Here is a 15,860-nt window from a genome sequence, read left to right on the forward strand (position 1 = left end):
GAGGCGGTTGGGGAAGACGGTCAGAGCTTGGGCTTATGTTGTCCGGGCGAGAAGACGAAGGCGAGAACCTTGATATCCAGTCCCTCATCCATCTAACATCAATAGATCAATGGCTCTGTCCAGCGCCAGCATGAAGCATTAACCAAGACACTCACGTCGAACAAGACATCCATGCAGGGGAACGTCATGAAGCTGAGCCACATCAACAACGTTTCTGACTTTCTATCATAAACACAACCTGGAACTTATCATACAACACTCAACACCTCTCCATGAAGAACTCCATCACCAATGACAATGACCTTCACACCCCAGCTCATCTACTCGTCAGAATCCGACCCGCTGTCACTTCCACTCTCATTGTCCGACCCAAACTTGCACGAGTCACCCTCGCACTTGTCCCCAACCTTGCACGAGTCGCCCTCACACTTGTCCTCGACCTTGCACGAATCGCCATCGCACTTGTCCTCGTGGTGCTCCTCAGTGCAGGGAACAGGAGGACGAGGCTCGCACGTCGACCAGGCAGGGAGATGGGTGTGGAAGTGATGAAGACCCTCCCGCAGAAGCTGCTCGACCTGGTGATGGTCCTCGGGCGTCAGCAACTCACCCTCGTCAGCGCGCTTGTCCTTCTTCTTGCCGGTGCGGATGTGATCGTGCGTGACCACGTGGAACTTGTCGAAGACCCAGCACGAGTAGAGGCTCTTGGTGTTGTAGTAGCCGTGGAACTTGGCGTGGTCCTTCTTGATCTCGGGCACGCTCTTCTCCTTCTTGTCCTTCTTCTTGTCCTTCTTGTCCTTGTCATCCTCCTCCTTCTTGCGGTGCTCAGGGTGCCAGCCGATGTGGCCACCCACAGGAGTGCCCCATGAGTGGGAGAAGTCATTCGCCTTGCCGGAGTGGATCTGTGACAATCATTAGTCACCGTCGATCGTGTGTACCACCAAGACAGAAAGGAACTCACCTCGAGCTTGAACTGGTCGCCCTCGTTAGCCAGCTCATGGTGGATGTGGAAGTCGTTGGACTTGAAGTGGTGATCAGGGCGGTGGTAGCTGGCCTGCAGAGGCCACACCATCTTGCCCGGCAGAGACAGGTGGTCGATGAACGACTCGCCAGCGAAGTCCCAGGTCACGTTGCAGTTGCGCTCGTCGTAGGGGTCGTAGAGCCAGTGAGTGTGAGGATGCTTGTTGTCGTGATTCTCAATCTGGTTGCCGTAGTAGTCGCACTGGCCATGGTCCTTGTCAGGGTGCCAGCGCACTTCGACCCGGCACTTGACAGCATGGGGCAGATGACTGAGGGGAGGCAGGAGGGATGTGAAGTGGGCGTGCGTCTTGGGACAGTCATCCGAGGCGATGTAGTTCCAGAAGAACGACCAAGCGAAGGTTGTCGTGCGGCGCTTGATCTCGAGACCCTTCTTCTTGCTGCCGCCAAAGCCAAAGAGGCCGCCCTTCTTCCCACCCTTGGACACATGGGACTCATCCACAAACATATGGCATGTGATGCGGTTGGAGCCACGGTTGTGCTTGGGGCAGCCTCCGGCATTGACGGCCGAAGGGAGAAGAAGAGCGGCGACAAGGCCGGTGGAGATGATGGACTTCATGGTGAAGACGAATGCTGAAAATGGCAATGAGATTAAGAGTGGGTAGTGGAAGCAGGCAAAGCAATGCAATGACGATAAGTCCTAAGACCAAGAATGGGAAAAGTATGGCGTTGGTGATTGATACTTCGGTTGGAGATGGAAGACGAGGAGAAGAGAGAAGAGAACGGAGGGCGGAAGAAATTGTTGGGGGTTTAAATGCCATGGATCCAACGTCCATGACTGCCAGGTCCTTCCTCTCATGGTGGACTGGAGGGTGGCAGTTGGCGGTGGAAGGACAAGAGGGAGATGGACAGGAGGCAAGAGAGGAGTGTCCGGATGGCACGATGCAGAATCAAAGTGGAAACAAGCCCCTGGTTGTAACTGAGGTGGGTAAGAACGTCGGATCCGTTGATGGTGGAAGGGACGGGATATGGCAAGAGACAGAACTGCAGTCAATACCTCGTGGCAAGAGCCATCAGAATCCACCACAGGAGTCTTGGGAGACTTCTGTCACGGCAATGTACTTGGGCACGAAGCAGTTGACTAGACAGACTATACGAGATTCCACTCAGACGCATAAGTCATTGTGAAGTATCCGACAGTTTCGATGGCAATCACCAAGTCCTGAAGAGTCCATTCCGCATCCTGGCCCTCACCTTGATCCTGCCCTGGATATGGTTGGCAAAGCGTCCACACAAATAAGAGTTGCGGCTTTCCCAGTATTGCTGCTCAGGTCTGTCTTGATTGCATGTCTTGCAAGTTCCTCCGTCACCTTCTCCCTGCGCCTCACGCCTCAACTCCGTGCCTCAGGGGCATCAGCGACCCCGGGGCTCGCAATATCCCTCACAAAGTACCACGTATCCACCATGCGGTAATCGTCCTGTCCTGTGCGCTGCACGAGGGCTGTGTAGGGACGCCAACCACACTGCTCCATGGTTGCCAGCAAGCGGATCAACAGCACGCGCACCTTGACACTTTCCGCGGGTTTGGGTCTCCAAGGTTTGCCCTTGAGCAGGAACTCGCGCGTGTCGTGACTCCAGCTGCTTTCTTTGAAATATCCCAGCTCCTCGAGCGTGTTTTGGATAGCGGTGTTGAGCACGACCATGTGATTCTGGCGATCCTGGTCAGCTTGGCTGTGGCCGCCAACGCCAGAGTCATAGACGACCCGCAGCCGGCGATCACCAGCCGGTGCAAGGGCCAGCCACTCGACCTCGGACAAGGGAACTGGGGATCGATGGAAGACAAGCGTGTCCTTGGCCGTGTAGCGAGTGCTGCAAACAGTGGAGAGTGTCAAGTCCCAGCCGTGACGGCGCAAGAGGGCAAACACGGCACGCACGACGTGGATGCCGCCGATGAACTGCTGGGCACGGAAGGTGCCGAAGGGTCGCCCCCTGAGTTTGAACTCGAAGGCCTGGCCGGATGGGTACTGCTTCTCGATGCCGGGGGGCCAGGAAGCAAGGATCAGAGACTCAACAGCAGAGACGATGTCAGAGGGGAAGTTGAGAAGGCGGAGGATATCAGCTTTGTGGAATGAGAGGGTGGCATAAGTGGGAGGGAGAAAGTAGGTGCCGGGCACCTGCTCCACCTCAAGTGAACTGGAGCTGAGGGATGACGAGTCGTCACACATGTCGCTGGCAATCCCAGTGGGCTTGAGAAAGGACATTGTGGGTTGAGCAAGTTTGAAGAACGGAATGCGGCCACGGAGCTGTCATGTTGGCACAACCTGCGAACAATAGCGAGCAGCTTTATATCAACATTTATCTTGGATGGGTGGGTTGGCTTCGCTTTGCCATCGTCAGCCTCATCGACTTGCCCGGTTCTCATTGAACAGCATCTCAAGCTTTATGAGCGATTTGAACTGTTCGTGTCAGTCGGTGGCTTAGCCGGTGAGGTCCAACAGATGCGGCTCAAGGCTTGGGAAATGTCACTCTGCAAGTCGCGGATTCAGTGACCGGCCGGCTGGGTCATACAGTCAGTCAGAGTTGTATTCAGGATGAGCCTTGGGTTACGTGTTTCGGATTTGGAGCTGATTGGACCAATGAACTGGCAAGGAGGGCCGGCAGACGATGGGATTAACGTCAAGTGGAAGCATGTTTTTTTCCGAGGTGTCAAACCGGCGCATTTGACCGGCCTCCATGTTTCGATCCATTTGTTTCATCATGTCTCTCGCTATCTCGTATCCTGACAGGACCTAAGTGGTGTAGAGATCCATGGATGGATTGACGAAATGCGGATGTAGAAGCTGGCAACCATTCGGGGCGACTTGTCCCCATGGCCCGGGGGAGCTCGGCATGGCCCCACTTCTATTCCCCACACCAGCTCCGAGCCCGTACCCCACTTTTGCCCGGCCCGAGTCAGCTGAAGTTGTGGGTCCCGGGACCCCGCAGGGCTGGCTGAGAGTGGAGACCGGGTGGTCCAAGCTTCCCCTGGTTACCCGGCAACCCACTTGTTGCTGCACGATTGGGCATTGGCTGCAGCTTGAGCGCTTGTCGTGCAACGCCAGCTCACCAACGACAAGAGTCGGGCCATTGTTTCTTGTTCTCCGACACACTGCTCCATGGGAGCAGCATCATGATGGGCTTTTACCTGGACTCGGTTCTGCCTTTTTGCGGGCAGTATTGACAAAGTATTTTCCATCTTGACTATGTGAGACAAGTCGACGTCGTCTGCAATCAACAATTAAGACGCCCCAGCCTTGGGCTAGCCCAGCCCCGCCATTTTCTGTCTTGTCGGTGTCGTCGTCCGACCTACTTTTCCTCCCGCGCTTTGGACTCTACCGACACACAACATTCCAACCGCCATCCGAACTCCCTGTTACTATCACCACCGTCCCTCGTTCCCATAGCCCTTCCGGGCTCGACTAGCCCTGGGCGTCAACATGGCTCCCGCCGATACCTTCTCCCCGCCGGGGAGCGCCTCGTACTCGTCCAACACTTTGTCGGTCGGCGACGGCACCTGGGATTTCACCAAGAACACGTTCCTCCTCCCCAATTTGATGGGGCTCAACTTTGAGACAATGCGCTACAATGGTATGCATCCTGCCGGCCCACCTCTGCTGAGACAGACCAGCCGCTCCCGCTCCCTCCGTCGTGACGTCAAAAGATTGAACTGACACCCACGCAGGCATGGGCAATCGCTTCTCGAGCGTCGCTCAATACCATTCTATGATCCTCGCCCACGGTGTCCTCGCCGCTATCACCTTTCTCTTCCTTGTCCCCGGCGCCGTGTTCCTTACCCGCTTCTACACCCGCCGCCGCGGCACTGCCGTCCGCTACCATGTCTATTTTCATATCCTCGCCGTCTTCTTCACAACCGTCGTCTTCATCCTCGGTTTCATCGCCGTCGGCCCGCCTCGTAACCTTACGAACCCCCACCATGGCATCGGCGTCGCAATCTATGTTATGCTTCTCGTCCAGGCTCTCGGCGGCAATCTCATCCTCAAGCTCACTGGTCGACGGTCCTTCCGCCTACATGTCCATCGCTGGCTCGGCCGCGCCACCGCCTTGTTGGGCATTGTCCAGATCCCGCTGGGCCTGACCCTCTATGGCTCGCCAAAGGCCTTGTTCATACTCTTTGCCGTGTGGATGGGTCTGTTACTGATCTTGTATTTCATCCTGGACTATGTCAATGACGGATACCGCGACTACGAGAGGGGCCGTGGCACCGTCCGCGATGATGAAATCAGCCGTGTGACGAGCAAGTCTGGCGGTGGCAAGATGAAATGGCTAGGCCCCTTAGCCGCTGGGGCCGGCGCCGTTGCCCTGTTCCGCAGTCGCAGCAAAAAGAACAAGGACGCAGAACGCGGCCTTAGCCGCAGCCCGAGTCCGTCCACAGTGACCCGCCACACGCGTGAGCCTACTGTGATTTCCTCACGCCGTGCCTCGGACAGCTACTACTACGACGAGAAATCGACTGTTCCTCCTCGGCGCGGAGGTCGCGATGGTGAGCCCAGTGGTGGCGGGTTCATGAATAAGCTTTTTGCAGCCGGAGCCGGTCTCGGCGCTGGTGCGGTAATCTCCAAGATTATCAGCCGCAAGGACCACCGCGATGAGTACTCGGCCGTGTCAACAGACACTCCTCGCCGTGCTTCTCACCGGCACCCGGCACGCAGCGAATATACGGAGAGCGAGTTCACCGAATATACCGAGGAACCCCGGAGACATCACAACCGCCGCGATGACGAGTCTTCGGTCTTGCCCGGTCCCCGTCCACCGCCGGCTAGCAGCAGGGGCTACACCGCCACGCCTCATCGTTCGCGCACGGGAACATCAAGGTTCGAAAGCACCATCGATGGCTCCGAATACTCGTCATATGTCAGCCCTACCCAGCTTTCTTCCCCTGTTGAGCAACGCAAGAGCGGTGCCAGCGGCGCCGGGAAAGGGTTCCTTGCCGGCATGGGTTTGGGCTTCTTAGCCAAGCTGGGTCTCGGAGGCAAAAACAACCGGGACCGAGATGAAGAACGGATGAGGGAGGAGGAAGACGAGCGTCGCTCCGGTCGCCGCGGATCAAGGTACACGGGCGATGGTTATTCGACCCCGTCGCGGAGGGAATCCCGCCGTCGCCGCATCCGCCGGTCCCGCCCGCCGCCGTCCGAGTTCACAGAAACCTCCGTCTTCTCTGGCGAGTCCTCCATTGAGCCCCGGGGTGCCACAAGCTACGATCCCAGCTCCGTCCGTCCTCAATCGCAGGGCACCGTCCCAGCCAATGGCCCTCCCAAACCGCCCATTCCTCCCGCCGGCACCATGCCTGGCGGCAGCCAGCAACCCCCTCGCTATGATGTGAATGACGGCCCGGTCAAGATGCCGCCCATGCCTCGCGAATCCGACACCGACACCTACCAATCCCCGACCCGGCAGCGCAGCCGTCGGCACCAAGACCCCGCCGCGGCGGCGGCCGCCGCCTCAGCCAGCGCCCTCGCCCTCGCCGCCGAGGAGCAGCGTTCGCGCGAGCACGCAGCTGCAGCAGCCCCCGGAGCGCCCGTCAGCGTCCGACTCCGCATCGACGAACGCGATCGCAACGTCACCCTCCGCCGGCTGACCGAAGAGGAAGCTATGCGCGAACAGCGCCGCCGCGAGCGCGGAGACTCGGTCAGCAGCCTGTCCGACACGGACCCCCCGGGCACCGGAGGCAGCAGGGGCACCAGCAGCGCTAGGAGGTATCGCCGCGACTCGGTATCAGTCACCACCAGCATGCGCAGGGATGCTGAGTCGGCAGGGCATTTGCCCCCTCATTCGTCCACCGCAGCGATAACGGGTGGCGGTGGTGGTGGGTCGCCTGCGTCCGGCGTGGCTCCGCCGCCGCCGCCGTCGACAATGACGGGTGGTGGTGGTCCGCCGGGCACAGTGGCAGACTCTTCGTATCTGGATGAGCCGCTCTCGCCGCCTAACCCGGCGTTTGCGAGGCGCAGCGGCGGGGCGGCCAAGGACGGGCCCGCAGGTGGACCCGCGGGGACGACGATGTCGTCATTGAATAGTCCAGGAGGGTCGTTTAGCAGCATGCCGCTGACGGACCAGGATGCGGCGGAGAGGAGGAGGAGGAGGAGGTTGGAGAGGAGGGAGGGGAGTAGGCCGGGGACGACGTTGGAGTATTCGTGAGAAGGGGAAAGAGAGGAGGAATGATAAGAGATTTTCCTTTGTTTGCTTGGGGTTTCCTTTGTTTTGAACGTTCATTGATGACGGTTATGAGATTGGGCGGGTTGTCTTACAGTGGTATTGTGTCCAGGTACCCTATTGTTGCTATGCATGTATGAGTCTATGTCTGGGATGTTCGCGAGAACGAGGCTCATGGACATGTTTGTGTAGTTATTTAGACTGATTTCATTTGATGGATTGCATGCCAAGACGAAAACCAAATAATTGATGTTGATTTACAATGATGTGGTCTCATTGTTTGTTTTGAACCCCTTTCTGGTGTTGTTGATTGTTTGGTGTCGTGCGGGGTGGACGGGCCTTGGTGGTTGAGAGATGCCCCACAGTCTTCCGCCCCAACGGCCACCCCACCCTTCTCCAAATTGACTTCCATGAACTCGCGACGGGACGCGACGCAGCGCAAACCCAACATCGTCTTTCAAGGCATTGAGGTAATAATACGAGCAACCCCAAATCGCCGAGACCACAATTCTATCTCCATCACCCGAACTGTGTCGTCTCGATTAGATAAGTCCGTCGATTTACTCTCAAAGCGATAGAATGGCGCCCGGACGAGATCCTGCTCCCTCAAGGCCAAGGCCGCCGCAACAGCAACAACAACCAGACGGTGATGTTGAGATGACCGACCAGCCTGCACCACCACAACAACCACAACAGTCTCAGACGAGTCGACAACAATTTTCTCAATTACGTCAACAGCAGCACCAACCCTCCACCAACCAACCCTCCGCCAACCAATCCTCCTCATCTTCAACATCATCATCAGGCCAACAACGACGACAACAACAACAACAACAACAACAACAACAACAACAACCCACCACCTCAAGCGACCCACCCCCAGACCAACAACAAGCACAACCGGAGCCCGGCCCTCGCGCCTCGCGGCTCCAAAAGCTCTTCGCGACCACAGCCAAGCACACGCTCGACAAGATCAGCAAGGACAATTTCGCCGCGTGTTTCCCCACCGTCGCGCACCGTGCTCCCGGGACGCTCGAGTTTGTGCAGCGGCAGATGGTGGAGCGGCTGGGCGGCTTGTGGACGCGCGAGTTCGAGTCGATCCTGGCGAGCCGGCAGGTGGTGGCGCGGCTCAACGAGCTCGAGGCGCTGGTGGCGGACGCGACGCGGCGGCGGGTCGAGGCGAGGGGCGGGGAGGCGCCGGTTGCGTGAGTATTCATTTACCCTCTCCCCTTGGTTTCGTTTGCATTTATTTAGTTATTTTATTTTCTGCCTATGCAACTAACTCCTCAAACTCCTCCAGCCCGCACACCCTCCCAGCGCCAACCATCCTCCACGCCCACCTCCTCCCCCACCTGTCCGCCCACGCGTCCGAGCTCTCGGCCCGCCTGCGCGATACGCAATCCGCCAACGCGGCGTTGTGGGACGAGATTTGCGCCCAGCGCGCCGAGATCGAGTCTCTCCTGTCAGCCGTCGAGAAGGCCGTCCGCGACCTCGAGGGCGCCAACGAGCTCCTCGGGTCCGTCGCCGACGAGCTGGCTGCCGAGTCGAGGGCCGCGGATCGCGAGGTGGAGGCGTTGACGGCCGCGACAGCAGCGGCGGTGGCAGCAGCAACAGGGACCGAAGGGTCGTAGATGGGACTTTGGTTCGAGTGGGCGAGGAGAGTAAGGAAGTTTACATGTTAAAATTGTCATGCCACACTAGGGTTGGAAGGAGAGGATTAGGAGATTCCAGACATGTTCGGATGGAGAAGGGATATCCCGGGAATGGCGTTACGGCACTTCGGGCAGGGTGTTGGATAGGAGATCTGGAACCATGGCGCTGTCGGGGTTTGGTGTCGAGGCGTCGTAATTACACAATCTAGGCCGGCTTCATCGCACAGAGCCAACAGTGAAATCACGAGAATCAAGCCCAATCAAGCTTGGTCAATTATCACCATACATTTCCGAAGAAAAACATCTACACTATATGTGGTATACCCAAAAAGAAATCTCTGCCTCCCCACTCAATCCGTTTTGCATCTCAAGAAAAAAAGGGGTATATGATGCTCTCAACCTCCCCCCTACCAACCCGCCAAGCCGCTCAAATCTCCCATGCCATGCCAAACATGATAGATACTATGCACAAAAGAAATGCTTCCCAGACAAGTGTGTGTGTGTGCGTGGTGCGTGTGTACGTTCCCAAGCGCGGCCCGATGCTCTCCGCTAGGATTTCCCCCAAAACTCCAAGCCATGTGTGTGTTCATGTAATGAGACAAGTAAAGGACACAACAAAAGTAAACAAAAACTGTGACCAGCCGCCTCTGGCTGTGACACGGGGATAGAAGAAGAAAAAGACAAGGAAAAATGACCAGACTTAGATCCGCCTGTTTTCTGTATGGATGACCTGCCAAGGCCCCATGACATCCACCTCTCCATACGCTGGCGGCAACACACGAACCATGCGGCCCGTTGGCCAGTCGACGTACCAACGAACGCCGCGGCAAACGACGTAGTTGCTCTTGCGTGGACTCTTGAACAATAATACCGAGTAGCACAAACGAGCGTACAACTGGTCGTGTTTCGTTGTCCAGTTGTGTGGCGGCCGCCACTTGCCGGTGTCCGGATCGATGTTCTCGTTCGGATACGACGTCGTCGATAACCTCCCGACAATTGGGTGATCGGTTCGTGGCCCATAGCCTGGCCCGCCGTGGTCGTATTCGTCGCCGCCATAACCGCCGTCTGGGGGTTCGCCAGGCTCATCCTCGCCGTCGCCGCCGCCGCCGTCCTCGTCGTCGCTGCCGTTTTGACGCTGTTGTTCTGTTAAGCGGTGGAAGTCGATGGCGTCTTGTGGTTGTGGCCTTTGACCACGCAACCATCGTATCCTCTGGATTCGTGGTATGCTGAAATCTCTCGGAAAATCGCGTTCGTCTATTGGTGGTGATACATGAATGGCGGCAAATATCCCATCTAACCACTTGACAAAGGTGCCGAGTTCGACACATGATAGCAAGAATTGGTCGGTTTCTACCCGCATGCGAATGACATACCGTCGCCTGGTCTCGTCAGCATTCCCGTCCATCTCTCCCGAAACTATCATGGAAACTCACTTTCGGTAGTCGGCCGCAATACCCGCGTCCGCGTGAAGCAGGCTGTATTTCCTCTCGAGACTGCCCTTCTTGACCCATGGCGGACTGTCGGGCGAAACGTCGGGCCCGTCGTGTCTTGTCGATGCCGACCACCATGCACGTTCCTTCTTGACATTGTAAATGTTGAGAGCGGTACCGCGCAACTCGACATAAACCATCCTCCAATCGCGATACTCGGCACGTTTCGTCGTCTCCTCGATTTCCATCTTTCGCATGAACACACCCTCGAGGTGAATGTCGCATGAGTACCCCGGCAGCACGTCTTCTTGAACCGGCGGCGCACCATAACATTGACTCTGCCTCGCCCTCCTTTCGGCGGCCATGGCGGCTTTCATGGCGGACTCGTAGCTTGGGGGTTTTGCCGGCCGTGAAGTCATGAGCTCCCGATAGAACATATCCTCCTCCATGGACATGCGGCGCGGGCGCCCCGAAGGGCCGGCCTCGCTGCCGACGCTGTGCTGGGAGAAGGCATCGCTGGGCCGGCGCGCCATGGGACGGATGAATCGTCGTGATGGCGAGATGTGAGATGTGGATGCCCGGCGAGCACTCCTCCTCCTCCACCTCCGGCCTCGGCGTCGTTAGAGTCGTCGTCGCTGTGGGTGCTGTCGTCGATAAGGTTAGGGGCCAGGCCGGTGTTCGTTTCCCCCACCCCTCCCCCTCACTTCGGAAATGCGTCTGTGGCCTTGTTGGCGTGAGTACAGGCTGACTCCTCGGAAGGACTGTCCTAATATGGCATGGCATGCCCGGTCCTGGCGTGCCGTGGCCGTCGTCGTCGTGGTAGTGAGGTGTCCTGAGGGCGCTCGACTAGCTCCCCCAAGCACGCGGCCGCCCCAGTCGTCAGTCCTTGGATTCCCCAGGTCGTCGGCGTCGAGTGTGGTGATGAAAGATGGTCCGATGTCTTCAAGCCCAGACACCTTCAGATGCGTCCATGCGCCCCGATCCGACTTGGCAGAAACGTCCAGTGAGTATGAGCACCACGAGGTTGTGAAAGGAAAGGCCTCTGAGGATCGATCGCCAAGGACGCAAAGTCCGTCATGCAAGAAAGCCGAGACGAAGGCCAAGGGTGAAAGAAGCTGAGGTGCGGTGCAGCTGGTGGAATCTGGGGAGAGAGGGACAGACGAGCCGCTCGGGACAAAACGGCAAGGACAAGCGAGCGTGTAACGAAGAGTCCGTGAAGGAGATAGGTCTGGTCTGGTAGGTCCCTTCCCTAGTGGTGGTGTGTCCCACGGGGTATTGCGCAATCGCGGATCCCAGAGAGGGAAAGAAAGAAAGATAGAAGTGAGATCACAGAACGGAGTAGTTGGTAGGAAACTTTCAGAGAAGGAACGTTTGACCCAAGGCAGGAAAGGTATGGTAGGGCCAGACCCGCGGGCGGGCAGGACGGGAAAGAGGAAAGGAAGGTAAAACGGGTAGTCAGTTGTAGGTAGGTACCCTTGGAGGTCAGGAAGGTACGGAGTGCCGTGGAGTACCGTGGTTGCCTCCCGTTGCCGCACGGCAGGAAAGAAACGCTAGGAATAGAAGGTTAAAGTTTCACGCCCGAAACGAAAACTGGAAAGAAACCCCCCAAGAAGCAAGAAGCCCAAGCTTGAAGCAAGGACCCGACGGCAGAAAGACCACCTCAACCTTGCCAAGGAGGCAGGGCGCAAGGTGGAGAGGAGGAAGTGAATGGAATTGGGATGGCAGAAAGCCTGGACAGCGAGAGTGCGAAGTGAGATGGAGAAACGGGCGAAGTGACGGGAAGCGGAAGCTGGTGCCAATTAGGTATCTCCTCATAGTGGAAGGTCAGCGACGGGACCTCCATAATTACGCCCAGGAACCGTAAGGGTAACGTTATTAGCAGCCAAAAGATGCACCCTCCCGAAGCTTGGCAGAGCCGGCGCCACGCTTGCCATGCTTGACTCCCTTTTTCCCACTCCTCACACGCCCCCTGCTAGGTCCACCAGCCGCCATCCACCACCATGTCGTTCGTTGATGCATTTCTGCATTTCACGGGCTCCCAGATCTCTGGGGCCCCATCTCAATGCCAAGTTGCCCGGGGGTTCTCGTCTTTCCCAGTTTGAATCCGTCAAGTTCTAAATTCGTCCCCGGATCGTCTTCCTAGTCTCGTTTCTCTGTCATCCAACATCCCTTCGAGGCAGGCGATGTGGACGACTCCCATGCTGCTGGGCTGCGCATCATCATCCATCGCCGAGCGACGGTCCGAGATGGCGGGCGATCATTCCAACATTATTTCTTACTACTATACTCCCTACTACCACCTGGCGGTCAACCAAACCATAGGTTCGAGCACGGTATGTATGTATGTACTGTGTATGTATGTATGTATGTAGGTATGTATGGACATCCATTCTTGAGATTGGAGGTCGGAGCCGCCGCCGCCACCTCTCGTCGCGTCTGCCCGTCCCTCGGTCGGCTGTGTGTGGCAGAACGCGGACGCAGTGTGTTGTGTGCCGACGCGGGCGCTTTTACCCGACTGGATGCGTAGCAGCCGTTAGCTGCTGCGGCACCGCCCACAATTGCACCTCCATCAAAATTTCATTTGGCGATGCGTCTGTCTGCGACGCTGAGAATAGGGTTCTCTGGCTACCGCCTCCTGTATGGCATATATTGCGGGCATGTGGTGTGATGGTATATATTTTGTCTGTTTCCCGTCCCACCACCTCTCGGCAACGCAAGCATGCTGTCAAGCATGAATGAACCCTGTGAACTGAAGACGTCGTCTCGTCTCCGAGACATTTTATTCACTGTTTTGTCGCTCTGTGGTCTCAACATCAAACGCTGAACAACAAAACAGGATGACGAAATTTCAATGAAACGCTCCGCCGTCTCCGCCGCCACCCCGTCTTGCGGAAGCACCAAAAAGCACACTCGGCCCCGGGCTCGAATCGTCCCGGCGCACGAAGCCGATCCGCCTGGGTGTCGACCGAAAGGGCGCAACAAGAGGGAAGCCATCCAATCAGCGGCCGCCTACGTGGTCTCACGCAGAGAGGGGCTAGGCTGTTCCGGGTAGGTGGTTGAGGGCGCGACATGTGCTCTGGGGGGGTGTCGCACCGGGTGATACTCCATCCTGAACCTAGCCTCCTCAACGTGGACATCGCTACAAGTCGGACTCCACGCCTGTCAGGTTCTTCTCGTCGTTGGAGTTTGATGACGTCTGTGAGATCAGAGACGATCTTCATTGAGACCGACTTCGGACCAGCCCGACTGTGAGAGGTTTCGCGCTCGGACTTGCACGAGTGCGATCCTGTCCGATGGAGAGAGCCAGAATCGCTCTCGCCGACTTGCCGTGTCCCAGCCAGCTGAGGCGGGCTGTGCTGCAAGCAATACTTCAGGACAATACCTAGACTTCTGGGGTGTCTCCGGTATGTGCGACCGACTGGTCCAAGACTGTCTCTCTTCTAGAAGCCGAACTGTCGGCGCCATGCCGGTTCGTGGGCTTCAATTTCAGGGCTCCTTTGCCACACTGCGGCATCGACCCTCTTTCTTCAACCACATGTGGCAGCTGAAGTCGCCTGGCAGCTAGATCTCGCTCGTCTCGCTCCCCTCCCTCGAGCCCAGCCTCTCCCCTCCTTGGCTTGCCATCCCGCCGTCCCGCAATCCAACCCATCCACACTACTCACCCTCCCCTTGATGTGGACGCCGTCACGCCGTCGAGGTGGATTCAGGGTGACTGGGGAACAAGCTTTTTCCCCTCCACTCTTCGGGAAGGATTCTGGGCCATCAGTCGTGCATTTTCAGCCTTCTCCACGAAGCCAAGCATGATCGATCGACCTCAAGCCCGTCGTTCGGACCCCTTGTTCCCCTCCCTCTCGGTCTCTTCCGGGCAGCCACTGCTCTTGTCCTCTGGTCTCGGCGCGGTCATCTGCCGGAGTCTCCTGCCTCTTCTTACAGGCTGGACGCCGGACTGATGAAGAACCTTGATGGACGAACCAAAGGGAAGAGGAAGGAGCCTGAGATCCTGGCCGTCTCCTTCTCCTCTTCGTTCTTTCCACTCTCTCCTACACGGCTTACATGGAGCTCAGGTCTCCAGGAACCCTCGCGTTACCGTCGTACAGAGTGGGTCCGTACCGTCTTTCCGCGCAGCCGTTTCGGGAAGGTGGCAGCAAGCAGGTGGATCTGACGGCCCACCCAACCGGCAAGGGAGCGGATCGGCCTGGCGGGGCCTTGCGCTTGCCTCTTTCTCTGAGAGGTTTGAGTCTGGACGCCCCCTGGCCCAAGCTCCCAACCGTCGCGCTCTACGGCCAGAAAGGAAGGCGACGGCCTGAAGCTGACGACTCCCATCGCCTGCCGCATGATATTTGCCCAAGGTTTCCGGGTTTCTGTCGTTCGTCGCTATTGTTTTTTTCTTGCCTTCTTCTGTTTCACCACTTGCCCGATTTCTGGAAGAATGAACCATGCCGCCCTCTTGTTGACACCCGGTGTGGAGTGGAGAACGAAGACCAGACGAGACGTCTTTCCCCCTCCTCACGCGCCGCCCAATCTCCGCCGTCTGCTTGCTCGACCAGGAGGACCATGAGGATGTTTCTACCCTTATGGATGATGCCGTCCCCCGGTATTACTTATTACTCCTCATGCTGGCTCTGCTCATCGCAGCGTGGCCCGGCACGCTTCTAAGGGACGTGATTTGATCGGGTTGAAACTGGCCGTACAGGGGGAGAGCGTCTGCCGTCCCTGGAACGGGGCGGGATGATTGACGCAAGGTGTCAATGTCAATAATCACTGGGGAATATATACGACGTATGCGTCTGCGTGCGCTGTGGCTAGACATACGGCAGAGAGACGCAGTCGGGCAGGCAGGAGACGGGCAGGGAGCCTGGGTTGAGCTGGGTGATATTGATGAACTGTGTGTGACTGGCTTGCCTGAGGTAAAGGAACCCGGACGTGGAGCGTTTTTTTCGTTGTCATGACGCATTCGCGGTCCGTGGCTCGTCCATGTCGGGCTCGGGACTGATCTATGTGCGAGCTGCTGTCAAGCCCCTTAAGCTTAGGTATGGTCCCTTGCTCTGTTGTGTTTGGTCGGCTCGTCTCCCCCCATCTGCCTCTTCTGCTGTTGCTGCTGTTGTTGCTGCTCCGCAGTCGGTGGTTTCTCACCCTTGTCACCCTCACATGATCGTCCGTTGTCGGGTCCGTTTCTCAAACATGGAACAACGGCTCGTGGCTACGCGACGCTACAGTGCTAGTCGTAGAAACTGCTACCTTTCCATCCATCTGTGACGCGACCCGTCGTGGTGATGCTAGTGATGGGCTCGAGACAACGCGCGGGGGTAAGACCGGAGAGAGTTAGACAGGCGGGGGAATAAATGATCATGTCTGCTCATCTCAGGTATACCTGAGTCACTCTTGGATAGGTCCCACGGACTCGGCTGGTTCTTCCTGTTTGGAGAGTACATACAGACTGCGTCCGCAGTAGTGGTACGTACATGTCCGCCCCAGGGCTTGAAGTTGTAAAAAAACGCCGTGTCCGGAGCTAGTAATAGTCGGGGAGCGCGACCTTGTGTCATCGGAGGAGAGGACGCGGGGGAGGGAGATTCATTCCCCACGTGGGAGCGGCGTG

At 57.5% G+C, this 15,860-nt stretch overlaps 6 protein-coding genes across 6 annotated transcripts; 3 read left to right on the forward strand and 3 right to left on the reverse strand.

The window, feature by feature from the left end:
- Positions 1-320: 320 nt before the first annotated feature.
- Positions 321-1,594, reverse strand: VTJ04DRAFT_3418 (uncharacterized protein; the record flags this gene model as incomplete). Its single annotated transcript, XM_069361316.1, has 2 exons — positions 321-899; positions 959-1,594. The coding sequence occupies 2 exons, from the start codon at positions 1,592-1,594 to the stop codon at positions 321-323; spliced, it is 1,215 nt and encodes a 404-aa protein (XP_069221939.1).
- A 772-nt stretch (positions 1,595-2,366) lies between these two features.
- VTJ04DRAFT_3419 (uncharacterized protein) lies at positions 2,367-3,236 on the reverse strand (the record flags this gene model as incomplete). Its single annotated transcript, XM_069361317.1, has 1 exon — positions 2,367-3,236. The coding sequence occupies one exon, from the start codon at positions 3,234-3,236 to the stop codon at positions 2,367-2,369; it is 870 nt and encodes a 289-aa protein (XP_069221940.1).
- Positions 3,237-4,451: 1,215 nt separating this feature from the next.
- VTJ04DRAFT_3420 (uncharacterized protein) lies at positions 4,452-7,167 on the forward strand (the record flags this gene model as incomplete). The annotated part of the gene is made up of 2 exons (XM_069361319.1): positions 4,452-4,602; positions 4,697-7,167. The coding sequence occupies 2 exons, from the start codon at positions 4,452-4,454 to the stop codon at positions 7,165-7,167; spliced, it is 2,622 nt and encodes an 873-aa protein (XP_069221941.1).
- A 594-nt stretch (positions 7,168-7,761) lies between these two features.
- VTJ04DRAFT_3421 (uncharacterized protein) lies at positions 7,762-8,813 on the forward strand (the record flags this gene model as incomplete). The annotated part of the gene is made up of 2 exons (XM_069361320.1): positions 7,762-8,387; positions 8,483-8,813. 2 exons carry the CDS (start codon positions 7,762-7,764, stop codon positions 8,811-8,813), a joined length of 957 nt encoding a protein of 318 aa, XP_069221942.1.
- A 407-nt stretch (positions 8,814-9,220) lies between these two features.
- Positions 9,221-9,502, forward strand: VTJ04DRAFT_3422 (uncharacterized protein; the record flags this gene model as incomplete). Its single annotated transcript, XM_069361321.1, has 1 exon — positions 9,221-9,502. The coding sequence occupies one exon, from the start codon at positions 9,221-9,223 to the stop codon at positions 9,500-9,502; it is 282 nt and encodes a 93-aa protein (XP_069221943.1).
- A 32-nt stretch (positions 9,503-9,534) lies between these two features.
- VTJ04DRAFT_3423 (uncharacterized protein) lies at positions 9,535-10,797 on the reverse strand (the record flags this gene model as incomplete). The annotated part of the gene is made up of 2 exons (XM_069361322.1): positions 9,535-10,213; positions 10,268-10,797. The coding sequence occupies 2 exons, from the start codon at positions 10,795-10,797 to the stop codon at positions 9,535-9,537; spliced, it is 1,209 nt and encodes a 402-aa protein (XP_069221944.1).
- Positions 10,798-15,860: the final 5,063 nt, after the last annotated feature.

This window comes from Mycothermus thermophilus (genome assembly GCF_041956435.1).
Source record: "Mycothermus thermophilus strain CBS 625.91 unplaced genomic scaffold VTJ04scaffold_2, whole genome shotgun sequence".
Lineage (NCBI taxonomy): Eukaryota > Fungi > Ascomycota > Sordariomycetes > Sordariales > Chaetomiaceae > Mycothermus > Mycothermus thermophilus.